At 48.8% G+C, this 26,020-nt stretch overlaps 10 protein-coding genes across 10 annotated transcripts; 9 read left to right on the plus strand and 1 right to left on the minus strand.

Annotated features, from left to right (window-relative positions):
- The first annotated feature begins 96 nt into the window (after nucleotides 1-96).
- On the plus strand, nucleotides 97-1,014 carry K444DRAFT_612776 (uncharacterized protein). Its single transcript, XM_024880208.1, has 3 exons — nucleotides 97-354; nucleotides 407-469; nucleotides 526-1,014. Exons 1-3 carry the CDS (start codon nucleotides 220-222, stop codon nucleotides 562-564), a joined length of 237 nt encoding a protein of 78 aa, XP_024737046.1. The 5' UTR covers nucleotides 97-219; the 3' UTR covers nucleotides 565-1,014.
- A 273-nt stretch (nucleotides 1,015-1,287) lies between these two features.
- Nucleotides 1,288-3,310, plus strand: K444DRAFT_528636 (uncharacterized protein; the record flags this gene model as incomplete). Its single annotated transcript, XM_024874742.1, has 7 exons — nucleotides 1,288-1,488; nucleotides 1,595-1,837; nucleotides 1,883-2,240; nucleotides 2,316-2,629; nucleotides 2,682-2,744; nucleotides 2,822-2,902; nucleotides 2,957-3,310. 7 exons carry the CDS (start codon nucleotides 1,288-1,290, stop codon nucleotides 3,308-3,310), a joined length of 1,614 nt encoding a protein of 537 aa, XP_024737047.1.
- A 663-nt stretch (nucleotides 3,311-3,973) lies between these two features.
- On the plus strand, nucleotides 3,974-6,201 carry K444DRAFT_589304 (kinase-like protein; the record flags this gene model as incomplete). Its single annotated transcript, XM_024878098.1, has 2 exons — nucleotides 3,974-4,888; nucleotides 4,939-6,201. The coding sequence occupies exons 1-2, from the start codon at nucleotides 4,352-4,354 to the stop codon at nucleotides 6,199-6,201; spliced, it is 1,800 nt and encodes a 599-aa protein (XP_024737048.1). The 5' UTR covers nucleotides 3,974-4,351.
- Nucleotides 6,202-9,596: 3,395 nt separating this feature from the next.
- Nucleotides 9,597-10,262, plus strand: K444DRAFT_497157 (uncharacterized protein; the record flags this gene model as incomplete). The annotated part of the gene is made up of 1 exon (XM_024873297.1): nucleotides 9,597-10,262. A coding segment is annotated over one exon (666 nt), but the record flags the coding sequence as incomplete, so codon positions are not given.
- Nucleotides 10,263-13,589: 3,327 nt separating this feature from the next.
- On the plus strand, nucleotides 13,590-15,482 carry K444DRAFT_612780 (uncharacterized protein). The gene is made up of 5 exons (XM_024880209.1): nucleotides 13,590-13,931; nucleotides 13,980-15,143; nucleotides 15,190-15,282; nucleotides 15,336-15,342; nucleotides 15,402-15,482. The coding sequence occupies exons 1-2, from the start codon at nucleotides 13,633-13,635 to the stop codon at nucleotides 15,022-15,024; spliced, it is 1,344 nt and encodes a 447-aa protein (XP_024737050.1). The 5' UTR covers nucleotides 13,590-13,632; the 3' UTR covers nucleotides 15,025-15,143; nucleotides 15,190-15,282; nucleotides 15,336-15,342; nucleotides 15,402-15,482.
- A 977-nt stretch (nucleotides 15,483-16,459) lies between these two features.
- Nucleotides 16,460-17,616, plus strand: K444DRAFT_528689 (aromatic compound dioxygenase; the record flags this gene model as incomplete). The annotated part of the gene is made up of 2 exons (XM_024874745.1): nucleotides 16,460-16,694; nucleotides 16,742-17,616. The coding sequence occupies 2 exons, from the start codon at nucleotides 16,460-16,462 to the stop codon at nucleotides 17,614-17,616; spliced, it is 1,110 nt and encodes a 369-aa protein (XP_024737051.1).
- Nucleotides 17,271-19,905, minus strand: K444DRAFT_589316 (uncharacterized protein). The gene is made up of 6 exons (XM_024878099.1): nucleotides 19,238-19,905; nucleotides 19,037-19,187; nucleotides 18,787-18,985; nucleotides 18,672-18,740; nucleotides 18,447-18,613; nucleotides 17,271-18,382 (listed from the first exon to the last, which is right to left on the minus strand). The coding sequence occupies exons 1-6, from the start codon at nucleotides 19,737-19,739 to the stop codon at nucleotides 17,728-17,730; spliced, it is 1,743 nt and encodes a 580-aa protein (XP_024737052.1). The 5' UTR covers nucleotides 19,740-19,905; the 3' UTR covers nucleotides 17,271-17,727.
- A 1,099-nt stretch (nucleotides 19,906-21,004) lies between these two features.
- K444DRAFT_528706 (uncharacterized protein) lies at nucleotides 21,005-22,167 on the plus strand (the record flags this gene model as incomplete). The annotated part of the gene is made up of 2 exons (XM_024874747.1): nucleotides 21,005-22,081; nucleotides 22,129-22,167. The coding sequence occupies 2 exons, from the start codon at nucleotides 21,005-21,007 to the stop codon at nucleotides 22,165-22,167; spliced, it is 1,116 nt and encodes a 371-aa protein (XP_024737053.1).
- A 242-nt stretch (nucleotides 22,168-22,409) lies between these two features.
- K444DRAFT_398192 (uncharacterized protein) lies at nucleotides 22,410-23,962 on the plus strand. Its single transcript, XM_024872496.1, has 2 exons — nucleotides 22,410-23,058; nucleotides 23,104-23,962. The coding sequence occupies exons 1-2, from the start codon at nucleotides 22,652-22,654 to the stop codon at nucleotides 23,774-23,776; spliced, it is 1,080 nt and encodes a 359-aa protein (XP_024737054.1). The 5' UTR covers nucleotides 22,410-22,651; the 3' UTR covers nucleotides 23,777-23,962.
- Nucleotides 23,963-24,162: 200 nt separating this feature from the next.
- Nucleotides 24,163-25,905, plus strand: K444DRAFT_528813 (amidase; the record flags this gene model as incomplete). Its single annotated transcript, XM_024874756.1, has 3 exons — nucleotides 24,163-25,551; nucleotides 25,601-25,739; nucleotides 25,787-25,905. 3 exons carry the CDS (start codon nucleotides 24,163-24,165, stop codon nucleotides 25,903-25,905), a joined length of 1,647 nt encoding a protein of 548 aa, XP_024737055.1.
- Nucleotides 25,906-26,020: the final 115 nt, after the last annotated feature.

Below are 26,020 nucleotides of genomic sequence, written 5' to 3' on the forward strand. Positions count from 1 at the left end.
TACACGCGCCGGAGTCCGGGGTGTGTTCGAGAAAGTAATATGGGGGCACACCCTTCTTAAATTTCAGCTTTCAATATTGCCACTTAGCCTGAAGACCAATTTCTTACATCCCAATTCAAAGATATCCCTCATACATTCAGTTCTCCGAGTTTCAGTATTTCAGGCAGACAACCCTAGCCCTTTCTCATCCCGATCACCCTTTCTCAAACTGCCCCCGCTATGTGTAACAACGCATTGCCAGCAACACCCGTACAGGTTATTGAGGGGCAATACCTGGATCAGCAGAAGCTGATGGCTCTGCTAAAGAATGTCTATGGCACGTCTGAAGAAGGCAAGAACAACTTCCGGGTTGAGGTAAACCAGTTGATCCCTTCTTTATGGACACTTGCTGACATCTCAAATACAGCTCAGGCTCAACCGGTACAAGATATACCCCTCAGAGCATGTTCGTAACGCAACTCTCACGGAGGTACCCAGTCCAAGGCCATATACTTCCATCAAGCAATGTACTGACTACCTGTTCAGGTCCAGATACAGGACTGCCGAGCGTACAGAAGACGGTAATATAAATGAGATCACCAGGAAAAGCATCCACGATTCACCAAGGACTTGGTTAGAGAGGCGTACTGGGGGAGCATGGCATATTTTTTTGTCTGGTCAGCGAGCATTTGTTAACAGGTTGCATTCTGGGTGGAGCGTTGGAGTCTGGTACAGCTGTTGGTGCTGGAAAAGAACCTGGCCCTCCTTTACGAGCGCTTAAATGTTTCGAATGCTTCACTTCGTTTGCAGTAACTTCATTCTGATCACTTGAGCTTCAGCGGAACCCCAAGGCTGTAGCCTCCTCTTACATTCTGTGATGAGGCTGTTCCCATGAACCCTCAGTGCGAACCACCACAGTTCGGATTGCATGTTGATTCTCCAGTTCTTATCATGGATTCCAACAGAATCAAAATCCTGTCACCAGGTTTGGTTTTCATTCGCCTTCAATCAATTTGGTGTAATGTCTCATTTGCACAGCCCTGGCGACTGGCTGCAGGAGGCTGGCGGGGCAGTGCAACGAGGCAGACTCGCTGGCTCGCAGCTCACGTCCAATCGAAGAACACGAACACTGCTGCACCTCGGCCTCGTGCAATGCATGGATGCCTCACTTCGAAGATATCATCAATGCAGAACTCAAGGATTCAATCAGCAACTACGTTCGGCATCGACCGGATCAAGAGACTAAGTCCACCACGCACCCTAGAGCCGGATCTCAACTACCTCTCGACGACCACCAATTACATCGAAATGATTTCCTTTTCGAGTCTCGATGACATGAGAACTATTCGAATGAAGGTTGATGAGAAAGCTCATGATCTCTTCAAAGAAAAGCCCGGGCAGGCCCCATTGACAGTCACGAGAATCCTCAATTCCCAGGAGGCAAATGCGAAACCATTTGAGAAGGACAGAAAAGTCTTGAATCTTTCCGATATTAAGAGGCTCCGAAATGTGAGAAGTCTCCCCCATTGTGTCCGCTCTTTCCGATTCCATCGGACTCGTGAAGTGATTACCGTGAGGACTAGTTGTGAAGTTCATTACTAACATCTTGAAATAGGAAAGTAAAGATGTGTCCCAAATCTTCACAATTAACCAAGACCGATCCTGGACAACCTTGAACACTTCTCGTGAAATATTCGAAAGCTTTATGTCGACGTACGAGATAATGCCTCCATTCTGGAGATACATGTTCACGTTCGGACGTAAATCGGAAGAGAACGAGTTTGAGTTTCCCAGGTTTGGCCAGCGACAGAGCAGAAATCCAAAGTCGAATAGCATCATTCAAGGTCGGTTCAATTTCGTTTGGTCAAAAACTCAGCGGAGCAAGATCTAAGATTAACCAGAGTTTTCCTACATGCTCCGTCGGGTAGAACTAAAAAATCGGGAGGTTGCGGAGGGAGACTCTCCGTGGTCAATCCGCCAGACAGGAGTCTATTATAGACTTGAACCCAAGACTAATGTCTGCGAGACCCTTCAACAAGAGCAGAACAAAACCAGTCCAGTGGAGTGTAGATCAACGTTTCTACTCATTTCACCCTCTGAGAACGTTGACCTTCAATTTGCGGAATGCCTTAAGCAAACCACATCAGCTGGAGAAGCCCTACTCTCTGTTTGGAACACACATAGGATTCTAGTTGCGGATAGCTTGAGAGGGTGGATGGATTATATGGCTTACTTGGAGCAACGCCTAAAGCACCAGGCAAGTTAATACAACGGCGCTTGAAGATAAATGAGTGACTGATTTTGGTTCATCTAATAGTCTGACGAAATCGTCCTAGCTACTGTCGGCGTTGACAAAGTCAACTTTTCTCCACTAACAGACTTCAAGATCGACTTCGAGGATAGACAGGAGCTGAAGATAATAGAAGATTACATCCTCGATCTTCAAGTCATTCTCCCGGGCGTGTTGGATTCAATTACAGGAGTCCGTAACCAATGCAGAGCACATCTCTTGTCGTCTGACCACAGAGGCGAGGAGGGGCATGAAATGGAGGCTATTTTGGGAGAATTGAATGAATACATCGGAGAAGTTACGATGCATATTGAAAGAGCCAAGAATCTGAAAGACAAAGCAAAAGCAACAGCACAGTTGGTAAGACGTACCCTTCCCGCTTGGAATCTTCAGACTTGACCAATTCTCGTAGCTCTCTGATCTACTTAGCTACGAAGAGAATGTTGCATTGAAAGGCTTAGCCACGGAAACCCAAGTAGAGAGCAGATCAATGTGTCAATTCACGGCAAGCACTCCTTGTGAATTTCATTCCTCAACGCTAATATAACCCAGGAGAGGAGCACAAAGGATGCTGCAGCGGTGAAGATTTTGACTGTGATCACACTAATATATCTCCCAACAACGATTGTTGCAGTGAGTCCCTCGAATTACTTTCCCTCAAAACCTGAAGCTGAAGAAACACCAAAGAATTTCTTCTCGACCCAATTCGTTCAAACGGGTTCAGATGGACGGATGCGAGTCTCAAACAAAGTTTGGCTTCTCGCGGCAATCTCAGTTCCCATGACCTTCTTCACTATCCTGCTCTGGTGGGGTTGGGTGCACTTCACCAAAGTCGAACCAACAGTCGACCCAGAGCAACCGGGTATTGTTACACTGCAGCGGGCACACAGTTTCCGCTCCATCGTCTCAGCGAAGAAAAAGCAGAAGGATCTCGAAAGCGGGCTATCATTTCCAACGCAAAGCTCCCGAGCAACCACCTTTCGTCACGCAGCGAATGTTCCCACCTGGTCTTCTGATGCAACCACAGTGAAAGCCGAGTAGATTAATGTCAGCCTTGTTTTCTGCCATGTTTGTTGTTAGCCCGGCTTGTGCGATGGCTTGGTCTTTCAGGAAGGGGAAGAACGGGACCATGCATAATAACACTGTGCAGGCGTTCCCGCGGGCTTTCAAATTCGGCGGGCGCAATGCCCACCCACACCATTAACTCAGCCCCGCCATATGCGACTCCAATAGGGAACTTCAGCGCTTACTTGCAGTCTCCAATAATCAGATAGGCTGAGGTAGTGAGTTGGGGCGGCAGGGCTGAATAATTAGTCCCGATCTGAATGCTTATGCGCTGAGGCTGTGTCCACATACGCCCTCCCCTCCCTCTTTCTTTCTTCGAGCCTCGTGCTGACCACACAATTATCTTTGTTGGTGTGTTTCTCCTCCGAGAACCTGGCGCGCCTGCATGTATTGTTGTCCTGTTGGGTCTCCTATATACCCAATGGCCCTCTCAATCGCCACATGGCCTGATTAACCCAGGCACTGATTCTCGATCTGCAATGACTTCCATCGTCAATTGCTTCGCAAAGTTATTATTGCACCTCAAACGTTCCAAAGACAACAGTGCGGAGGCTAGCACCGAAGAAGAGTCAGTCGCACAGTCTACAGTAAGTAAAGCGCATCGACTGGAAAAGATTGGACCTTCTAATAGTTCTTCAGACTCAAGACGTTCCGCCGAGGCTGCAGGCACCTCACTATGAGCATCCTGTAGCTGCTGAGCCCGCAGGCCCCACTGAAGCAACGCGGCCGCCTCTTTCGGAAGCTGTCCCTTCAATCGTAATTCGAAAATCGACAGTTGATCTCAATCTGTCAAATAAAGAAGCTGCACAAAATTTAATTCTGGCAATCCCCCAATCTGAACCTGTTCATGACGGCGTCACCGAAACAACTCCGACCAAGTCATTGGCAACCCCACACCACTCGCGACGGAACTCCGGAGAGTCTTCTTCTTCAAACCTGAGCCGGTCAGATAGTGGAGAGTCAAAATCGGGGCACTGGCTGAAGGAACAATTGGATAGTACGCGGCTGGAATGTCCCATGCGCGCTCACTCATTTATCGTTCCGAAAGATGTGCAAGAAAGGCTGATCACCGAGTCGACGATTGCGGGCGATATACAGGCACACAACGGCGATATTGGTGAGAAGGAGGCGGCGGACTTTGCCAAGAAAGCTTGTCAACATGCCCGTTGTTTGTACGCAACACTTGCCTATATCAAGCGCGGTGCCGACATTTGTGCTTTGCTAAACGAGGGGATCACCGACAAAGACCTGCCTCTTGTTAGAAAGCCGAACGATCGCAATGCACCTCTGTATCTACGGTGCGGGAAACATGTCCAGACAATGACAACTTGGAGACCCAAATATCGAGAGAACTTCGATCGCGTTCAATGGTGGATGACTTCCCCGGTATTCGAGTACGGGGAGCATTATTCGTTGGACGAGAAGGCGGTTTTGCCCTTTGTTCCCCTCGATGCTAATGAGGCGTCTCTGGGCACGAAGCAAGGAGGTTATAGTGAGGTTTATCCGGTTCGCATTCATCCAGCCCATCATAACTTCTGGAAAAGCACAGCACAGGTATGAAATCGCATGCAGGTTCCTTGTTTAAGTTCATGATTTAATAAAAGCAGGAAAATGGGCCTTTGGTGGCCGTGAAACAGCTTTTCTCTTCTGACGAGACGGAATTTCGGAAAGAATCCACCATTTTAAAAGCCCTCGGTCCCAAGAACCACCCTCATCTCATTAAGCTTTTGACAACCTATGAGATGGGCAAGAAATATCACTTGATGTTTCCCTACGCAAACGCCAATCTGCGCAAGTACTGGGAAGACCACCCGTTCCCCAGCTTCGATGGAGATACGGTGCTTTGGTCCTTGAAGCAGATGAGCGGCATTGCCAAGGGACTTCAACTCATACATGATTTTCGAGTCACAGTTCCATTGTCTGTTCCTGGCGCGGGAACTATTGACATCCGATTGGGGAAAGGAAAAGGCTTGGGGCAACTCAAAGTCGAAAAGGGGGAACAATGGTTCGGACGTCACGGCGATATCAAACCCGAAAATGTTCTTTGGTTTGCCGAAGATCACTACTCCCCTTACCCGCACCATATGGGCGTCTTGCAGATTGCCGATTTCGGGCTGGGACGTTTTCACGGCCGAGACTCCCGATCAGGTGTTAACCCAGAGACAGTTAAATCTTCCCCAACATACGAGCCACCCGAGTGCAAGATGAAGCTCCCTGTATCGCGAGCATACGATATCTGGAGCCTGGGGTGCATCTATCTGGAATTCATCACCTGGCTCTTGCGCGGATCTGCGGCGATCGATGGGTTTGCTGATTTTCGAGGACGATACGCCACAGACACTGGGATCAATGACGACAATTTTTTTACTATTACCACGGAAGAAGGAATGCCAAAGGCAACTGTCCGCGAACAAGTTTCAGCGTGGAGCGAGCAGTTACATTCTGACAAGAACTGTTCCAAACTCATTCATGATCTTCTGGACTTGACAATGTCGGAGCTTCTTGTCATCGAGAGCGAAAAGCGCAGCAAGGCAAATTGGCTATGCATCCGGTTTCAAAAACTGCTCAACCAAGCGGAGACGAATTCCGAGTACTGTTTAAAACCTGTTCCCCGAAAGCCAGTCAGTGGGCGCTCGAACTCGGCTCCTCATCTCGACCCTCCAAAGGCAGATGGGAAGCGAAATTCAGTAACCTTCTTAGAGCAAGAGAAACCTAGCTTCTCGAAGACGCAGTTTAAGGTTCACAATACTGAGATTCCAAGAGATTTGGTGTTGAGAAACTTGGGAACTCCAAGCTTCAAGGCCAAGAATGTTGGCAAGACAACTACTTGGCCACTGCCTCAGCGCCAACAAACTGCGCATGGCTGAATCATGACAGAGAGTCCAATGGCGACACTATTGATTCCTACTAGAGCCTATCAGTTTTCTATGAGGAATCACAGCACTTCAACACAGAGTTGATCCTGCATCGGTATGTTTTCTGACCACTTTGAATTTGATACATGCTTTAACTAACACTCCTCAGCTCGCTTTCCGAAGTTGGTCTTCCCCTAACCTTGCCAACTCATGAGCCCAGAACGAGAGTCCGAAAGGAGATGAATCAAAGTCTACCTAGCCCAACTCTATCTTTTGCAAAGCAAAAGATACTCGTAGTGGATTTATAAGCCCAAACTGTTGGCATCTGTTGGGCTTGAGCTGCCAGCTATGCAGCCAAGAATGCGAGCCTCGAAGGGAGATCAACATAGGAATAAAAGGATGTGAAAGACCAAATATGAAGACTTTGGGGGTGGGAAGTCAAGAAGAACGAACGATCCAGAAGTAATAAATTGCTGTAATATAATCCTCCAAGAAACACTTCCTTTTGCACCGCTTCAAATCTTTGCCGTCACTTCCCACTCCGCCCACGTCCTTAGCAGCCACAAAAATATAGCATCCTGCCTCCCCTTTCTCTACTTCTTGTAGCTTCTTGACAGTTTGGTCAGACATTTGCTTCCGGCTCAGCCCCCGACAGCTCAATCATCCGCTTCTTGTACAAGTTCGCAACTTGCTCCCTCTTCCACTTGTCAAATCCTTATCCCATGAATTCTGCCGGATTGAGAGGATCGCCACGCGCCAATGACATGAAGGCTCCCATCTCATTCAGCATCTATTTTTGAAATATTTGTTTTGGTTGCTTGCGCAGCTTTTCCCATCCCTGGAGTGGAAACCTACGGCAAGCCTCCAGGCCTCCTTAAGCTCAGGGTAGTCCCTATTTGGATCGTAGTTGACCATTTTTGGAGCGGAATACAAGAGACCCCTTTGTTCGAACATGTCGAGGCTGAATTGCTCCTGGGGGGGCACAGCTTTTCGCAGGCAAGAGCTGCTGCAGCATCTCGTATTTTACCCTTATCAAAGACTCAAGGTTATACCTCCCTTTGGGTGAAATGCATAAGCTTCCTCCCCGCCGTCAGACTCATCATTCGGCACTCGTGGTATCTTGGGGCGGGTAGCTCTGGCGGCAGTGTAATTGGAGCCGGAAGTTTTGGAGCTGGTTGAATTGTCCTCTCTACTGTCAGGGCAACGCGGCCATGGAAGACCAAATCGATCAGCTCGACTGTCTGGCAGATCAAACATGCCGTACGGGAACTCTCCCGAGAAACCCTCATTGTTAAGCACTGCAGCAATCCTAGGTCTTTTGAGAGTATCAATGTCTTCCCGTCCAAAACACATCAAATCGCACCCGAATGCCAGACAAAACGCATTCGTCAAAGTGAACATGCCCCAGATGTAGCTGCATCTGGACTGCCATCTTCTTTCTTAATTCGACGTTGACATTGCGAAAAGAAGTCCCACTCCTCATCTGCCCAATCATTTTTCGTCTGGAATGAGTCTTCGTCCTCGCCACCCTCTCCTCCTTTGTCCTCTCCCACTCTGTCCTTTCCCCCTTCATCCGTTGGCCCCCCATCATCTTCCCCTCTATCCTCTTCATCTTTTTCCTCGTCTGAGGTATAGTAAATAGACTTGCTTTCCTTTACTTTCTTATCCTACTTTTTGTATCCCGATGGTGCAAAATGAAGCAATATTGGATGCAGTAATGCATCTTTCAAGCCCCAGTTCCGGTTCCCAGAGTCAATGGCAAACGTAAAATTCTGCTTGGGAGCAAATCCTAATAGCGCGAAATGAGATTCTTGAACGAGATATGGTATGATGAGGCAGTCAAGATTCACGAAGTCTTCCCTGGTCATATTCATCTCATCGAAAGAATTTGCGAGCACATCTACCTTATCGTCAAAACTGTTTTCGTCCTGGAGCTCATCATCTAGGGTGGATGAGTCGAGAATCACGGCACAGCTATTGTAGTTGTCTGCTCCGGGGTGGCCGCTCTTCAGGCGATGTGTTGTAGCTTCTCCGGCACTTTCACGGTTTCGGGCAGATCTTCTGACTTGATTGTCGTACTCACGAATTAAGTCGGATATAGTTATCCGTGACCGCCGACGACATGGTGTTCATTGACATGTAGTCTTTTGGAACGACAGGGAACCGAAACCTAGCCATATCCCACAGCGTTAAAGAAAATATTATCTTCTTGTAGTCCTTGTACTGAACTTGTCTCGCATTATCAAATTTCTCGAAACCGTTATATCGAAAGTCAATCGTCTTGAGCTTCTCAAATATTATCTTGCGAATTTTTTCGTGCCATGTCTGGTGCTCTTCAGACAATGGGTCACATTGTTGCCTTGAGATGATACCCTGCTCTTTGACCGTTAGCTCCGAACGGTTAAGTACCTGCCCGACTGAGTGTGGATTTTTGGAAGGGGATTTTGCTGAAGTAGTGTCATTTGAGGTGGGTTCCTTTGACGATGTACCCTTAGTTTCTGGCCCAAATCCCATCCCCAAAGACTTCCTAACGTTGAAGATTAATGCAATGTAGTATTTTGGGGTGGTTTCTGGAGATCCTGTGCATTTTGAACTCCATCAACGTCCTCACTCAAGAAGAATTGATTCAAGAAACATACCGGGAGGACTCCTGCAGTGAGTATCAAATGAACTGCAGGCATTAACAGTAGTAGATAGACTCTAGAGTGCCAAGGTCGTGAATCCTGAACTTACAGTATATATGGGAAGTGGGTCGTGTAGAGAAGGAGTTCGTTGCTTCAAGGCATGAACAATTGTAAATATACAAGAAGCATGTTTCCGTGTGGAATGCGCCAAATTCCGACCCGATGTCTCACTCCTTGCACTCAAGCCTGGAGTATCTCGCGCATTCCATTAAACGGGACTTGTAAGCTGGTCTCATATTATCCTCTTTGTATATGGCGATGTTTCAGCGGAGGTCACGTGATTTATATTTACTTGCATGGTGTTAGGAAGATATTCACGAAATATAAGATCTTCCAATCTGTAGCGATCGCAGAATTCATCTCATCTGCTTGATAGTACCATTGATACGTTGAAAGGAAAGTACGTCTCTGTGGTACGTCCGTGGAGGTGGTCGCTTACTTCGCATGCGGACCCCTGACGTTGAATTTCTAAGCACAACGCATTTGTAATCCCCTGTGGCCGGAGTCATGATTAGACAAAACAGCAGGGAACCAGAATAGCAACAAGAGAAAGATACGTCATTGTACGAAAAGGAATCGCACATAGTAGAATCCTTTGTGAAGGAGTATAATTATAAGCTGTCGGGCGGTTCTCAAGATGGAAGACCACACCACTTTCATCAACCATTACTGCTAGCGATGCCTCACGCAGTCCAAGCCGAGCGACCCACCCAATCAACACGGACCTCCAAAACCAAAGCATCTTCATCCCGGGAGCATCGGCAACTGCACACTCTATACAACGAAACCAGAACTCGCTACATTGATTCAGATCTCTCCCTCTCAATAAGCCACCTCCTTGTATCGAAAAACAACCCTACAGTCACAAGAATAGTTTCCCTTGGCATGGGCAGCCTAAAATCCGTAGACCAAGCACGAAGGATAAAACAATTAACAATATTTCTCGCTATAGGCGAGCAACTTCGACAGCGTGAACCCAAAATCATGCTCTACGCTCAGGATCCATCATTTTCCAAGGTTGATGAAGCATTCCTGCAAAGCCTAGGAGTAAACATCCTTTCCACGCCCTCGGCTACTGAATTGGGGGAAGCAGCGCAATATATAAACGAGTCGACACTTGTATACTGTCCGTTTCTAACGCTGGAGGCATATCAACTCTTTTTCGCAACTGGGTCCCTTAATTATTTCATCGGAGACGATTTTGATGCGCTCCGAGTCAAATGGCCTAAACGCAGTGCAGGATGGAATGAAGCCGAATCATTATCCAGACGTTTTGTGCAGGGACTTCGAAAACGTGTGATAGGTGGTGATAATGGATTCTGGGATGCGGAGGATAAGCCGTTTCCAATGGCCATGTATCATAGTTCGCAACGGCACCAGGACAAGCAAACCAGGGCTAAACTTTGAATTTCGAATCATCTTGTAATAGATACCAACATACCATTGAAAGCATTACCTTCCAGCTTCCCTCTCGATGCGCAAGCACTGTATGTCTGTGCAAATGAATTTTCTGCAAGGGATCGACCGGAAGTGGTCCCCGGATTCTTAGCATAATACTTCTGCGCGCGGGGCGCTCGGGGCAGCTTATGGCCGCAATCATTCAGGTCGAGGCATATAAATGAATTGTGGTCAGCTTAAAAGTCAATGTAGGCTTCAGAATAAAAGAAGGCCACGTAGCCGGGTAGAGTAAAATTAGCGAACTGCTAAGCGAGGTGAAAGGGGGGAGAGTTGATTAGCAAGTTGTGGCAACAGATTTCTCGTGGAGAGTAAGAATTCAAGAACATTAGACTGGACAAAAAAGACAAGATAATAGAAGAGATTCCAACAGTTTGTGGATACAGAAAAGGGCGGGTCTGATATTTATTACTCGGTACGAAGTTTACTTGTGTTAACGGAGCCGCTTTGGTTTTCCTGTGTGCGCGATTCACTATGCCCACGTAATGCAGCTCGAACCTCCTATTTATTGGACGATCAACGGAACGTAAACACAGGTGAGAATCTGCGGCCTTTTTGGCATCGCAATCTATTTGGTATTACCTGTCTTAAATGCAACTATGCAACACCAGCGCCATGCTCATGAAATAATAATAATACACAGTGCAATCATCTCATCGGTGCCCAGTTCTGCAGCCAAGTCCTCGCGCCCTCCAAATTACTCCCCTCGGCCTCAAATGCCGCCGCACACCACTCAAAATCAAATACACCCTCGCCAGCAAGCATCTCCGCAAGCATCCTTCTCTTCTGGCTCCCTTCATCGACGCAAAAGTACATCGGTGCAGTCTTGTTGCTGATTTTATCCATAAGTGGCTTCACCATCGGCAACGCAGTCTGAGCAGTCATTGCAACCCCGGCCTTCCCAGCTTTCGCCTTTGCCGTCTTACAGTACTCGTTCTTGCACCATGCTTTTCCACATCCGGATATCAGCTGGGAAAGATACCGTCTTTCGACTCGCCGTTTCATGGCTTTGCCGTCGGGATCGTAGACGTTGACGTAAAGAGGGCCGTAGCAGATGCTGCAGAGACCGAGGTCATTTCCTGGTCCCTGTCCCATTCTGCTTCCAGCTCCGATTTCGCCGTTCTTCCCTACGCCGTGAAGTGTGCGGCCACAATTCACGTTCCTACAGACCTCCGGCTTGGGACGCGAGACTTTTTCGAGCTCGTGGTGTTTTAGGTGAGTGGCCATGTCGCGGAGTCGCACAATCTTAGAGCAGAGATGACATTCTGTGGTTCTTGCTCCATCTGCGAGTTCGTGGGCTGTCAGGCCGGAGATCAGCGCTTCCGGGGAGGGGTCGAAAGGATCGCCTTCTTGAGGGACTTCGAGGTGGCAGAATTGGCATAGGATCAGCTTTCCAGGGCAGATGGAGGCTCGGTGTGCTGCTAGATCTCGTAGATTCACTGCTAGAACAGGGCAGTTGGGACATTGCATAGGAGTGTGGGAGATTTCGTCGTGTTTTGTTTTGCTGGCTGACGTGTTGCCGTGCGCTGAATCGTGGGGGCAGTGCCAGTGACCTTGCCATTCCTGGGACTTCTTCTGGAAGACGTTCTCGCACTGTGGGCAGAGAATGTTGTTTCTCAAACAGAAATTCTCGTGGAGCATCATAGTCCGTTTAGGTACCCATTGATGACAGTTTTTACACTGCTCCTCATCAGGGCCGTGCATCTCAGCATCTTCATCAATCACCAAGGGTTTCTTCGATGACCCATTCACAAACCCCTTTTGAAGTGACTTGAATCGGAGGGAAAATTTGTGTAATGTGGGAGCTTCGAATTCTGCGACTTCTCGGGAGTGGACTGAAATAAACAGAGCTTCTGAATTTTCTAGTTCCACATTTGAAGGCTGGATCTTGATATGCTTTGTATTCGCGTTGCTGAAATCGCCCCAGATATGCTCATCTTCTCGTGGTCGAGACCGTTGATGTGGCGAGTATGGGCTGATGAATAGCTCTACATCTTCTCCATCTTCGGTAGTCAACTCGATGTCAATACCTTGTGACCGGTCCCACGACGGTAACCGGAAATCAACGTAATCTCCATCCAGAACCTGGCCAGTCGAGGGCTTCCAAATATCGAGATCTCCACCTACAGAACTTCCCTCCGCTGTTCCTGGGGCGTTTTGTGATTTCGCCAATATCTGCTTCACTGTCTCCCGGGCCTGCTCTTCGTTCAAAGCTTCAATATCCACCTCCAGGTCGGTATCCACCACACAGATTCCATCTCCTTCGGGGCTAAACTTGTCGATCAAGAACCGGAACTCTTCCCCCTTCAGGCCCCGAACTGTCAAGATTTCTCCATTCGTCAAAGTTGTAAAGTTCTCCCTCAGATGGCGTTCCAGCAATGACTTCCAATCATCAGGGTTGTATCCAGCTTCCAGTGGCCGTAATCGAACATATGTCCCTTTCGGTAATTGCTTTGCGTGTATTGTAATCCGAGCAACTTCTTCTTGTGTTTCATCATCTGTGAGATCGATCGGCGCATCAGGTGAACTGTTAGTCGAGTGTATAGATGAGGCTTTAGATCTTGAGGGTGGAGGTGATACACCCAGCGCTTCCAGAAGAAACGGACTTAGTTCCACTTCTCCCTCCTCTGCAGAGAACTCTCGTATGCCCGCATGTACCACACAACCATTCTTCGTATTTACCAGGCGGAATGTGAGAGGATGTGGTAGTTGCTGTTGCGTATCTCGCCATTCGGATTGTTCAGCTCGTGCTGCGGCGAGGGAGTAGGGGTTGAAGGGGTCGAAGGGGAGGGCGTTGGGTGGGCGATTCGATGTTGTCGTTACTGTCGATGCTGCCAATAGTTGCTCGAGGGCAGACTGAGGAAGGAGGATCTTGTCTCCAGGTAAAGTCTTGGACCTCGGCGCCACCTTGAAGACGCCGGTCCATGAAAGGGATATCTCTGGCGCTGCCATTATGCTGTAAAGAAAGACTCTTGATATGCCGTTAATACTAGAAACATTACGAGAAATAGGAACACGTGAGGCAAATATCCGGAGATGTCGTGGTGAATGGTGATGAGGAGGTTTGTCAGAATTTCGAGAAGCATCGACGAAATGGCAGCCCGAAAGTTAAGGCAGCAACTCGAGATAAGATCGATAAGAAATAAGCTTAGATTGACGAATCTCAGGTGACGGCAGAACAGGGAGCGTTCACCGCTTTCGGCTTTCCCTTTTGGGACGGATAGCCATTATGTTGACTCACTCTCATCAACCTCCCCAACAGCCTCACACACGTCTACAGCTCCAACCACAGGCGCTGAGCAGAATGATGGAAGCTGGGCCAAGTGCGCCATCTCACTCTTCTTATCTTCCAGCATCGCTTCTGCATCCTCTCTCCAACTCTCTTGTCCTCGATCAGATAGTTGCGTATCTTCCGGTCTCATCTCTTCTTGCACTTGGGGCCACCTCGAAGTCCTTTAAGGACCTGGTGCATCGCACCCCCAATGTATTTCGACATCTCGATCTGAGCAACGTTAAATCAGCACAGTTTGATATCGCCAACATCGATAATGGGGGCGAAGTGTGGAGAAACGTCCAGCTGGACGAGAATGTCACAGAAGACGAGTCGGTTGCGTCCTTGATCCCAAACAGCGCATGTTAATCCAATCCTAGCTTCTATGGCGGACCTCTTCTATATATATTTAACACTCTACGAAAGAGGCACATCCTACAAGACGTCCAAACCCTCATCCTCGATGGGTTGTCTGTCACCTCCGATTTGATATCCGATATTATAACCCAAGACCATTTCAATGTGCGAATACTATCTATACGCGAGGTCCAAAACCTCCATCCACGAAAGTTGCAACAGGCATTGAGATATTCTGTGCGCCCTTCTCGGCCTGCTGGCACGCCGAAACTCAAAGGCCTGTACTTCTTTGGTTCCAAAGATACGACTCCACTCCCACGATCCGACCGTAGCATTTCCTGCACCGATACTACACCTTCACATGGAGTATTGGTACATTCTCAGGGAGCACAGATCGGAGCACAATGGAACCAGAAGTCTGGAGATACCTTGGCGGAGGAAATGGCACACAGCGGTGACAAGTGGTACTCAACTGGGAGAGTGCTGGCAAAGTCCCCGACAACAGATTGGGATAACACGATTCTTGCTTGTCAAGGTATCATCAGTTTTGATGTCGTTCTATGCCATGGCCCTCGTCATTCTCTCCTACCGAGCAGTGAGAGGTCTGGCCCTTGGTATCAGAAGCCAAGGTATCACCTTACTCCTCGAGTTGCAACTCATTCCATCGGAGGTTGTTTCAATTGCGGCAGAGCCCCAGAGGGTATGTCAAGATTTGGATCATCGCCTCTGGAACGATTTCCGATGCTTGCCCCTCCTCCACTGCACTCCTCAACAGCGAAAGCAGCGAAAGCACCATTTATGGCTTCTGGGGGCAAGCTTTTACTACGATGTATTGATTGTCTCCGCAATCGCTTTTGTGAAAGCTGTAACAAGTGGTGGTGTGAAGATTGCTATGAAATTCCGGAACCTGGCCAAGGAGCAGGCTCACCACATCAATGGGGAAATGGTGGTCCGTCGATAGGTGGCCACCCCGAGAAACACCTCAAGGTACATATGGGTCTTTGTGTTGACAATTGCCTCGTCGCGGAAATGATGCCTGGAGCTGGCAGTAATGGCATGTGGGGTTGATCAAACTTCACAGAGGAAACGTATAGGATAGCTTCGATTTCTTTCCGTCTCGAGTTTGTTGGCCCAGCTGACTATCCTAGTTCGGCGTCGTTCGAAGCTGTTTTGAATGCGGTCTGATTGTGAGGTGCTCGAAAGTCTTCTGCCCGATGACGCTGACCATTATAGTGCTTCGAATGCATCAAACGCACTCAGCTGATGTGCAAAGTTTGCGGGGGAGGATACTGTACGGTCCACAACGAAGGATCCACCTTGACTACTGCAGGTCGCCATGCAATCGATGGTTGTAGGTGCTGAGTGCTGACGAGCCTTAGTGCGATTGTACGGAGTGCCCAGCGTGCTTGAAATAATCTCCGATCTAGAGCTGACGAGTTTTACAGGGTGCGCAAATAGTGGTCGTCGAACTAGAGAGCTATACTAGAAACCAACCCTGCCAGTGTAACACCCCACTCAATACATGCCCTCCTCCGAAGATCAACGACTCCGCTCCATGGTCGTGAGGCTTCAGAACTGGAGAGGATTCGAGAAACGATCCTAGGGGGTTCAGGGTGTAGAATCCCAAGATACTCTAGATGGCACTGGGTCGATGGAAGTCGGTAAGGCAAGGAAGAGTTATGTGAAGAAATTCGCGGAAACTATCCATAAATACTCATCTCGTGAGGATTCAGAGATCAACATTTTTTCAGTTGCTCTAATCAGCAATCATGTCCTGACGAGAGATGTGGCGGAACTTTTCGAATCGAGGCTCAATCATGGAGGCCAAGCCGCAGCCAGTCGTGCCAAGTCTCTATTTGTGGACTTTGCCCCTCCCAACAATGATCTCCAAGTTGAAACATCAATTCATAATGCATTGCGATGGGGATCCAGGGGTTATACCCTTTCATTGTGGTTTTCCTCCGCCAAGACCTAAGTCCACTCCCAACGCGCGTCAAGTCCACAACCCCACTCCCCTAACATCTTTAACAGCCATAGAGTTGAAGGCGCAAGTACTGCGCGTCGGACGAACGCACAGACCAATGTATAATTATTATCTGCGATAGTCATCACCAGTCAGTCGATCATTATTTCGTTTTCTCCTTTCTGGTCCAATGGGAGTGTTGGGAATTGTCATATTTCGGGATGTGGAGGAGAAGAGATCCATCCACCCTTCAACTTCGGACGAGACGTCACCTTTGCCATTGCTCGTGGGCAACAACAATTTAGCACACGCCTGGAAGGTGCTTGAAGGTGGACGAGAGTACGTGTAGTCCACGACCTTCACTCTTGGCAGGTCCGCTGGCAGTGTATGTTTGCATTCAATTGTGTATATATTCACACTCTCCGGCAGCATAATGGTCTTTTTTCACCACCACCATCTTTTCATCTAATCTTCCTCGTCTCCTTCATTTCCTGTCAACACCCAATTCTCCAATTTCCTCGTTTGAAAGTCAAGTTCAATATGAAGCTCATCACTTCCCTCATTGCGGCGGCTTTTCTTGCAAACAATGTCGTTGCTCATCCAGGGCATGATATCCGAGCAGAGATGGTTGAACGAGCCGCCTTTATGCAAACCAGCAAGCGTGATCTCAGCCACTGCGCTGCAAAGATGAAGGCTCGTGGCATGGACACGAGGAGCATTGCTCGGCGTGCCTCCATGGCAAAGACTGCACGCAAGAAGAGGAGCATTCCTGCTAGTAAGTCAACAGCCTTGCACACAAGGCCTCGCTCTAACATATTTTAGATGCACCTTTCCTCAAGGCTCGTGATTTCGACACAGTCCTGAACACCACTCACTTGTCATCCGAGAGTTACACCAGCGCAACCGACGAGGCAATCCTCTTCGCCGGCAACAATTCTTGCGTTTTGAGCCCTGAAGTGACCCAAGGTCCTTACTACGTCTCCGGCGAATACGTCCGCGACAACGTCACCGAAGGTCAAGAAGGCGTGGAGCTTATCCTTGATACCCAAGTCATCGACATGGAGACCTGCGACCCAGTGCCTAACGCAATGATCGAAATCTGGCACTGTAACTCCACAGGAGTCTACTCTGGCATCATTGCATCCGGGAATGGCGACTCATCCGACGCAACGAACATCAACAACACCTTCCTTCGCGGTTTGCAGCCCACTGATGCGGACGGTGTGGCGAAATTCGCGACCCTGTTCCCAGGTCACTACACTGGTAGAGCAACGCATATCCACGTCCTGACTCACTTCAACGGCACCACCTATGCGAATGGTACTTATGGAGGTGGCTACGTCAGCCATGTGGGCCAGCTGTTCTTTGATCAAGACTTGATTACGCAAGTTGAAGCTACTTCTCCATACAGCACCAACACCCAGACCGCAACAGAAAATGCGGATGACTCGATATTCTCCGAGGAAGCTGCAAGCTCCGACCCAGTTGTAGAATACTCGCTTCTTGGTGACGATGTTAGCAGTGGTATTTTTGGATGGGTTGCTTTTGGTATTGATTTGACGAATGAGTTTACAGTTACTCCTGCTGCCAGTTTGTATGCTGAGGGCGGTGTCGAGGATTCTTCATCAGGCAGCGGAGGACCCGGCGGGAATAGCACTGGTGGTGGGGCTATGCCAAGTGGTGTGCCGCCTTCTTAGGTGGTGAAGGAGGAGTAAAGGGATTGGTGGCAGGTAGTCAGTCTTTACCGTATATATAAAATGGAGGATTTGTGGTTACGATTGCTACAAAACTGCGGTGCTTGAGCAACTTCATTCCTTTCCCTCACCCGTTAGCGTCTTTTGAGGCCACCGAACATACTGTGCCACCAATACAATAACAAGCCCCAATACAACAACGGGCAACAACCAAGGACTGATACTCAAATTATACCCCGCTTCCCCGTTGATCAGCCCCGCCAACCCCGCAATTGCAGCCCCCACGACAAAGAAAATCCCGTGCCTCGCCCATAATCCTGGGCTCCTCAGTCCTTGTTTACTGAAGCAGCTTCTTGGCAGAGTCAACAAGTTTAACACGCCCATCAACATCAAGGTCAGTCCCGCAGCGACAAAGAAATATACGAACACGAGCCCAATGACGTTGTAATCGTTTTGCAGCTCGTCCGCGGCGGTTAGAGTTGTACTCCCAGCGTTTGACTCGGGGGCTGCAAACCCGTAGGTTTGGTAAATGGAGTGGATGACGCCATAGATGAGCTCGAGGAGGGTGTCTTCAGCTTGTTGTTTAGTTGTACTCTCTTGCAGGGTGGTTAGAGAGCTGTTGATCATCTCGTAGGTGTTGAAGTCAGTTGGGGGGTAGGAATCAAAAATCTGTTGTACGGTGTCGTTGATTGCGGAAGCTAACGCGCCCCAGTTGTTGGTTTCGAGGCCGTCCTGAATCTCGGGGATGTCGAGGAAGACGAGTAATGAACTGAGTAATACGAGATTAGCAGCTGTAATGAGTGGGCTCCAGAGCGCGGGGGCTTTAGGCGTACGTAGCTACTTCGTTCATTTTGAACCAGATTACGAATTGGGCTATTCCTTCCACCAACAAAACTAGGAATAGATGGAATGGGAAGTGGAGGAATGCCCAGAACTGTTGGCGAATGGAGCCAAAGTGGTAGTCGGGCAGGGCATCGAAGTAGAGCATGTAGAGAAGGTACTTTATTTTGATGAGCGAGAGATGATGATTGGATATCAAGGAATGAAGAGAGGCTCACAACGATGGATATAGCGGCAATGATGGTTCCAATAGTTGGACCATCCCACGCATGCTCATTGTAGACGATCTGCAGCATGTTAGATCTGGCTTCAGGAGAAGGGAAATCGACGTGCCGTGGTTATCTTTTGCACAGTGGTCATGACGCCTTCGCCGAGAATAATGAGTGTGAGCAAGCTCATTCGCTGCACCAGGTGTGTGCCTTTGAATGTGACAGCCTTCCAGTTGGACGAAACCATAATATTTGTAGCGATTTCAAAAATAGCAATCACGTAGAAGCTTCGATAAGCTGTACTATTTTTATCTCCGAAAGCACTAGAGGCATATGAGCAGGTTGAAAGAGGAATAAGGATAATGGTGACAAACAACGTGACTCCTAGATAGACTGCTGCTGCAACAAAGTTTGACGCCGCAATCAGAAGGAACGGGACTTTGGTGTTCTGATATTTCCTAACGTGCCACATAACAAGGAGGTACTGAAGTCCTAGCACTATCCTCGATACCATCAAAATTAAGGCTGCCTTGGAAGTTAGCCACTACGAAGCATATTAATCAACGATAACTTACACATTGTTTGGAAGACTTGCTTCTGTTGATCCTCTGGCTGAAAATTTGGCGCAACGATCGCCAATCCAACCATTACCCCAAGATGCACGCCTTTGGCCGCCCGCTCGAGAACACTGTCTGCAACAAATCTGACATCGAACAAACTGACTTGACACCAAGTGAACCACAGAACACAGAAGAAGCCGATGTATGAAGTGAGCGTTTTCCGATCGTTGATCTCGTGAATACCAGAGAAGGTGGTGAGGTTCGCAACGAAGAAGAGGTCATAGAAGAGCTCGATATTCGTAGTTTCCGTGTGCCTCTGGAACTCGGGGAGTCCGGTATAGTCTAGCCCCTCGACCGGGAGATAGTTTTCTTGACCTTCAACATCTCTGGTTTTCAACCCGAACACATTTTTTGTCTGGCTCCCGAGTGCGGCCGATATGCTTGTCTCGCGAACGACCAAAGGATTCGCAGACAATTTCAAGACAGACGAGCGTCTACGTTCCTCGTGACGACTCATTCTATAACCGACGAGCCTTTTAAAGGCCGTTTGAGAAGGCGATTAAGGCGCGGGGTTTGAGGAGACAAGAAATGGTGGGATAGTAGGGAACAAACCAAAACGAGGATAATTAGCAAAACGAAAAAGAGCATCTGAGTAGGTAGATTCAGGAGCCTCAAGACCTTTGGAGATATAGGATGATTGAGAAGTATAAGAATCGATTTGAGATGGCATTGCACACGGGTTGACCAATAAAGGATCGACTCTGCGTTGCAATTGCTGATGGTGGCTGTGTCAGCATCACAACGTGAAGGAAGCGGCACAGCCTGCCTTGATATGCGGCCGACAGTCGCTCGGGATTCAATTGGCCAGACAAATATATATGATCTGCGAGGAACTATCCTCTTATCAGCCATAAGCTTATTTATTCATGCTCGTTTGTCGTTATTCGCCGAAAACGCGGGGGCGAATACGTTTACGCAGCCGAAATGCAGCCCCCAAGGCTTGACTTTCAAGGGGGAACCACAACCAATCAAAAACAAGTGAAAGCATATGATAACAATGGATGGGATTCAGAGTACTTCGACATGGAATCTACAATGCAGATCATTTCGCTGACATGAGATCTGGACTTGCTCTCACGATACACCAATCCCAGGCAGAGCACTTTCAAAACATCTCGCGCCGACGAAGTCTACGAGCAAATCGGGCATGACTTGCCCTTCATACTGTGGGAATCCGGGTTCGGTATCGCCACGGAAAGCCGTCTATTCATCCAGTACTAAACTGTCCTAAGTAACCATTTCAAGTGTGTGAGCTTTGAAATTTGACTGCACGAAGGATTTCTAGGCGGAGCTGCCGTCAATATAATGATGGGGATGATGAGTGATGGCACGATCTAGCCTCATCAAGATGCTACCTGGAATTATTTCAGCGGCAATAATGGCAATCCTCGACCGAGGAGGGTTGGAAGTTCGGCAGGAGAGGAGGAACAGGCCCTCTTAGGGGATCTGCCAAAGCAGGAGCCTGATGCGCTTGTGGCGAAGGAAGGGTAAGAATCAACATCCAGTTTGTAACTTGAAAAGATTTTGGGCGACTGAGACTCCTCATATGACGTTGTCTTGAAGAAAACTTACTTCGTGGTTTGATGGTGAAGACGGGGGTTAGTTCTATTGATGATGGTCTGTTCGGTTCAATTGGGGGAAAATTCCCCGCCAAAATATTTTTGGCGCAGCATCATCCTCTTCCAACTTCATCGACCGCCCCCTTTTGCCCCCTTCCCCAGGATGGCTGGAACCAGTACCAAGGAAGAGCAGGGCCTTGCGGCTCTTGAGGTGGCTGTCTCTACCGCGCGCACGCTGATCGCACAGCTCCAACCTACAGCTCCAGCAGCTCAATCAAAGAGTCAGAACGACGTCAACGCCCTCGACCTTGCATACGATGCTGCTTCCCTTATACGCGCGCATACGACCAAGCTCTCCCTCCTTATTCTCAACAAGCCATTCACTGCCTCCGCGATCTCCACTGTCCTGCGCGAATTGGTAGATGGGCCGCTGCCCGGTCTAGCATCCGCTACTGAACTGTGTACGGCCGATAGATATACAAAGGTAATGAGCACGGAGCTGCAATATAGGACGAAAAAAGTTTTAGCGGACTTGGGGACACTAGTTCAAGCTATTCCCCTTGATGGGGAGATATTGAACGACGATGCGAAGAATGGGACTGGCCCCGAGAAGGGGAAGGGGATTCTGGCAGTTACAGGAACGATATGGGAGGCTTGCGACGGTATAATTGAGTTGAAGAAGCTAGGTGTGGCAGGGCTGGTCATTCAAAAGGCAGAGGGATATCGAGATCTCTTGAAGGATGCGTTGGAGGAGCTACAAGAATGGGCAGAGGAGGACAGTGATGGGGAAGACGAGGAAGCTGTTGATGGGGTGGAGGATGCTGCACAAGCTGAGGTGGACAATATTTTTGGTTCTCAACGACACATTCCACCCGATGACCCGGAAAGTATTCGCCCGAGGCTCGAGTCTTCGATCAAACGATTACGGCTCCTTATTCTGATGTACCAAGCTGCCACCAAACGCCGATTCAAAACATTGCCTCCACTTCCCCACCCTGAATTACCACCAGAGCTTAATGAGAAATCGGCTGAAGATCCTGGAATTGCCAATCGTTTGGACGAGGTGTTAGACGTCATGAATAAGATTCCTGATATCACGGACGAATTGGCGAGTGCATTTTACGAGCTGGACGCCGAGGAGATTGACAAACGGATGGATCAATGTTTCTTCACGGGATTCGCGGTCACTGAGTTACTGGTCAAGAATTGGGAGGGTCAAAATGATGAGTTCAGTACTTGGGTATGTGTAGCCCTGTCGCTGGGCATGAATCAAGCTGACAGATGCAGGCCGCAAAATTCCAGCTTGCGATGAAGAAGGGATGGTGACCGTGCCGTCGGATTTTACGAGCGCCCGAGGAACTCAAAAACGTGCTGGGGAGATTGCCGTCGAACCAGATCCCGAGCTGAGTGCATTTGAGGAGATGCTGGCCGACGATCATACAGCCCGAACAACTCTGAATTCGCTTCAACAGGCTCACACGCGTTGTGTGTCAGCAAGCAGGATTAGGCGCGAGTGACGCTTGGAAACCTGCGCGAGCATTTATGGAATGAAGAGGCTCGGCAGTAACCCCGCCATTTATCAATGTTTTTCTGAGTGGACGCATCGAACCTGAGACGCGCGCTTACTTCTTGCCACCCCCTTACTTACAAGGCTTGAACGCTTGAACATGTTCACAACGCACTGCCATCCTTTCATGCTCAGCCAAGCCAAGTTTCAAGGCCATTGCTTGGATGCATGAAATGCTGCAGATGAGTTAGGCGCCGGGTGCAGTTCACCTCCGATGGTTCCTTCGAAGTCTAGCTCCAAGCCATGTCCTCCCAATCCCTCGAAATTTCCAATCTCTCCCTTGTGACCAGCTTAAAGTTCTACAATCATCCCATTCAAAGGTTATACACAATGTCGCCAGCGGCTTTAACAACTGCGAGTGCAACTCTCCCCTCCTTTGCCATCACCACAACATTTACAGCACCTACACAATGCGCGCAATCAATCGGAGGACTGACAATGCTGGAGAATGACGGGTTTAGAATATGGTTGAATGCACCTCTTCCCGTGCCAGGAACTACTATATCATCATGTTACCCGGACCAATTTATGTCCAGTTTCCTTCTTCAAACGGGTGGCATTTCTCAAGCCCCTTTTCGGCCTTTGGTGTGCCCCGATGGATACGAGACCCAAGGCCCGTACACTTCTAATTACATTGCCTGTTGTCCGAGGTTTGTTCTTGCACCATCTTCTCGAATAATCTAACAGTATTGCAGTGGTTGGGATGGCCTCGCTCCAGCGTCAAATGCTCCTTCTGACCGACCAGCTTTCGGTGGAACATGCTTCACAAATATATACAATGTACCGATCCAAATAACATCATATGATGAATCAGCCATTAAAGCCTCCTCTATATTCACAGCGACCGGTACTTCAGATCAAGCATTCGCATACCCATATGAAGGGTTTGCGCTAGGGGTTGCTGTGTTAGCAAGCACAACACGATCATCGCAAGCTTCTGAAACCTCGACAAAAACATCTACAACATTTGAAGAGTCCAATACGCGCTCAGGAGGAATGACACATGGAGAAGTTGCCGGCTTGGTCCTCGGATGCATCATGACTGTGCTCCTCCTCGTCGCACTCGTTGTGTTCGTACTGAACCACAGACATAAGCGACTCACAGACAGGAGAATGCAATTCTCGTTCTACAACTCGCACATTCGCCTTGCTGGTTCTCCGATGCCGATGATGTACATGGATAGGAACGAGAGGAGCTCTCCAGACACTGTATTTTACTCGGGCAAGGAAGGGCTTAATCACAAGAAGGTTCAGGTAGAACTGGAAGCTCCGAGACCGAGGACTGTGTATGAGATGGAAGCTGCGCCATTACCAGTCACGAAGACGAAACAACTACCAGACCTGCCGAAGGACCTGAAGTCACCTTAGGATCGACCGAAGGTGCCTCTTTCATGACTGTACATATTGTTTTCTTGGTGTCACGGAGCAGGCGTTCCCGGCATTTGAGGGATGTCCTAGAGCAGGGTTTTTGAGATATCCTCTTCAGCTGTATTATTTATTCGCTCGGAGTGTTGGAAATGATACCAAAGAATCTAGCTACTTTCACTTAAGCTACTGACAATTTTAGTGACCCGCAGATGTATGCACCCCACTTTTGGGCTATCGGAATCATGCTACGAAGCCGAGTGGCGTGCAATCCATTTATTCGCTATTTCGTCTTGATCTTCTTTTTGCTGTTGTTCGAATTCAATTACCCTGCCGTTGATTCGGCTGTTTTGAAGATTCCGGTCCAAGTCGTCAACTCCTCCAACAAAATGGCAACCCCACCTTGGCAACAAATCGCGGCCCAGAAACGGGACGAACGAGCACAGAAGATTCCTGAAAAGTGGAGGATACCACCAAGCTTCAAACCATATGAGGATTGTGAAGATGTGCAGGATTGGCCAGAGACATCAGGATTCTTCACAGCTCAGGAGCTCATCATCACAGAGTCCACAGCCACTGAAGTGGTGACAAAGATCGCGAGTGGAGAATGGAAAGCAAAGGATGTTGTGGAAGCGATTTGCAAGAGAGCTTCCGTTGCTCAGCAGTTGGTCAATTGTATCACTGAGATCTGCTTCGATGAAGCCATCCAGCGTGCTGAAGAGTTGGACGCCTACTTTGCGAGAGAAGGAAAAACAATCGGCACACTGCATGGCCTACCCATAAGTTTGAAAGATCAGTTCAACATCAAGGGCTTGGATACCACCATCGGCTACATATCGAGAGCCAACAAGCCGGTGTCAGAAGAATCCACACTCGTCACCCTGCTTCTGAACGCAGGTGCGATTCTATATGCCAAGACGAATGTTCCAGCGACCTTGATGCGCGGCGAGACTGTCAACAATGTATTCGGCACAACGTGTAATCCTCGGAACCGTAAGCTCACATCAGGAGGCTCCTCAGGCGGAGAGTCCGCACTCGTCAGCTTCCGAGGCAGCTTCTTAGGCGTGGGGACAGACATCGGAGGCAGCATCCGGCACCCTTGCTCCTTCACCGGCCTCTACGGTTTGCGACCATCTCACAGCCGTGTGAGCTATCAGCGTGTAGCGAACACATACATGGGTCAAGAAGCCGTTCGGTCATGTGCGGGGCCGATGTGTAGATCGCCATCCGACATTCTGCTTTTCTTTTCTTCTCTCACAGCAGAACAACCATGGCGTTACGATCCTCAGTGCCTACCCATTCCATGGAGGATAGAAGAGGAATCACTTCCTAAGCGATTGTGCTTTGGTTTCGGCATGGGAGATGGCACCGTGACGCCGACTCCACCTCTCCGCCGCGCGATGGAGATGACGAAGAAGGCTCTACTTGCGGCTGGACACGAAGTGATCAACTACATTCCCTACGAACACATCGAAGCCCAGGAAATCATCACGAACATGTGGTCTGCAGATGCCGGCGAGGATTTCAAGCAAGATATCCATGCCTCAGGCGAGCCCTTCCATCCAGAGATGAAGAAATGGATCGATTGGATGGACGCAAAGCCAAAGCCCACAGTCTTTGAAACTTGGCAGAACCAACAGAAAAGGGCAGTTCTCGCGACGGCTTGGCACGAGAGGTGGGAAGGGACGAAGAGCGTTACGGGAACGGGGAGACCGATTGATGGGCTCATCATGCCGAGTACGCCGTTTCCGGCCATTAAACATAATGCGGGGTATCCTGTGAGTTGAATTGTATGTGAATGGAAGAGCGAGAGTCTAATTGCAGCAGCATCATTGGGGAGCTCTGTCTCCTCTACTTGATCTAACTACGGGTGTGTTTCCTGTTACCAAGGTTGATTTGGAGATGGATATTGTTCCAGGGGACTGGAAACCAATCTCGGATTTAGACAAGAAAGTGATGGATCATTGTAAGGCACTTGGAAACCTGCTTGAGATAAAACTAACAACTGTGGAGATGGCGGTCCTCAGGAACACGAAAACGCGCCAGTTGGCCTAGTGGTCATCGGGCGCCGCTTGGAAGAAGAAAAAGTTGTGGCGATGCTGGCCGTCATCGCTAAATCTCTCAGAGAATAGCAGTCATTGTTTCGGATGAACAAGGTCATGGTTGATTGATGTATTGGACTTTTTAATTTAGCAGGAGAGGAATCTAATGTCTCAAGCTGAGGCTGCACATTAAGCTGCATCAGAG

Source organism: Hyaloscypha bicolor, assembly GCF_002865645.1.
Source record: "Hyaloscypha bicolor E unplaced genomic scaffold K444scaffold_61, whole genome shotgun sequence".
Classification (NCBI taxonomy): domain Eukaryota; kingdom Fungi; phylum Ascomycota; class Leotiomycetes; order Helotiales; family Hyaloscyphaceae; genus Hyaloscypha; species Hyaloscypha bicolor.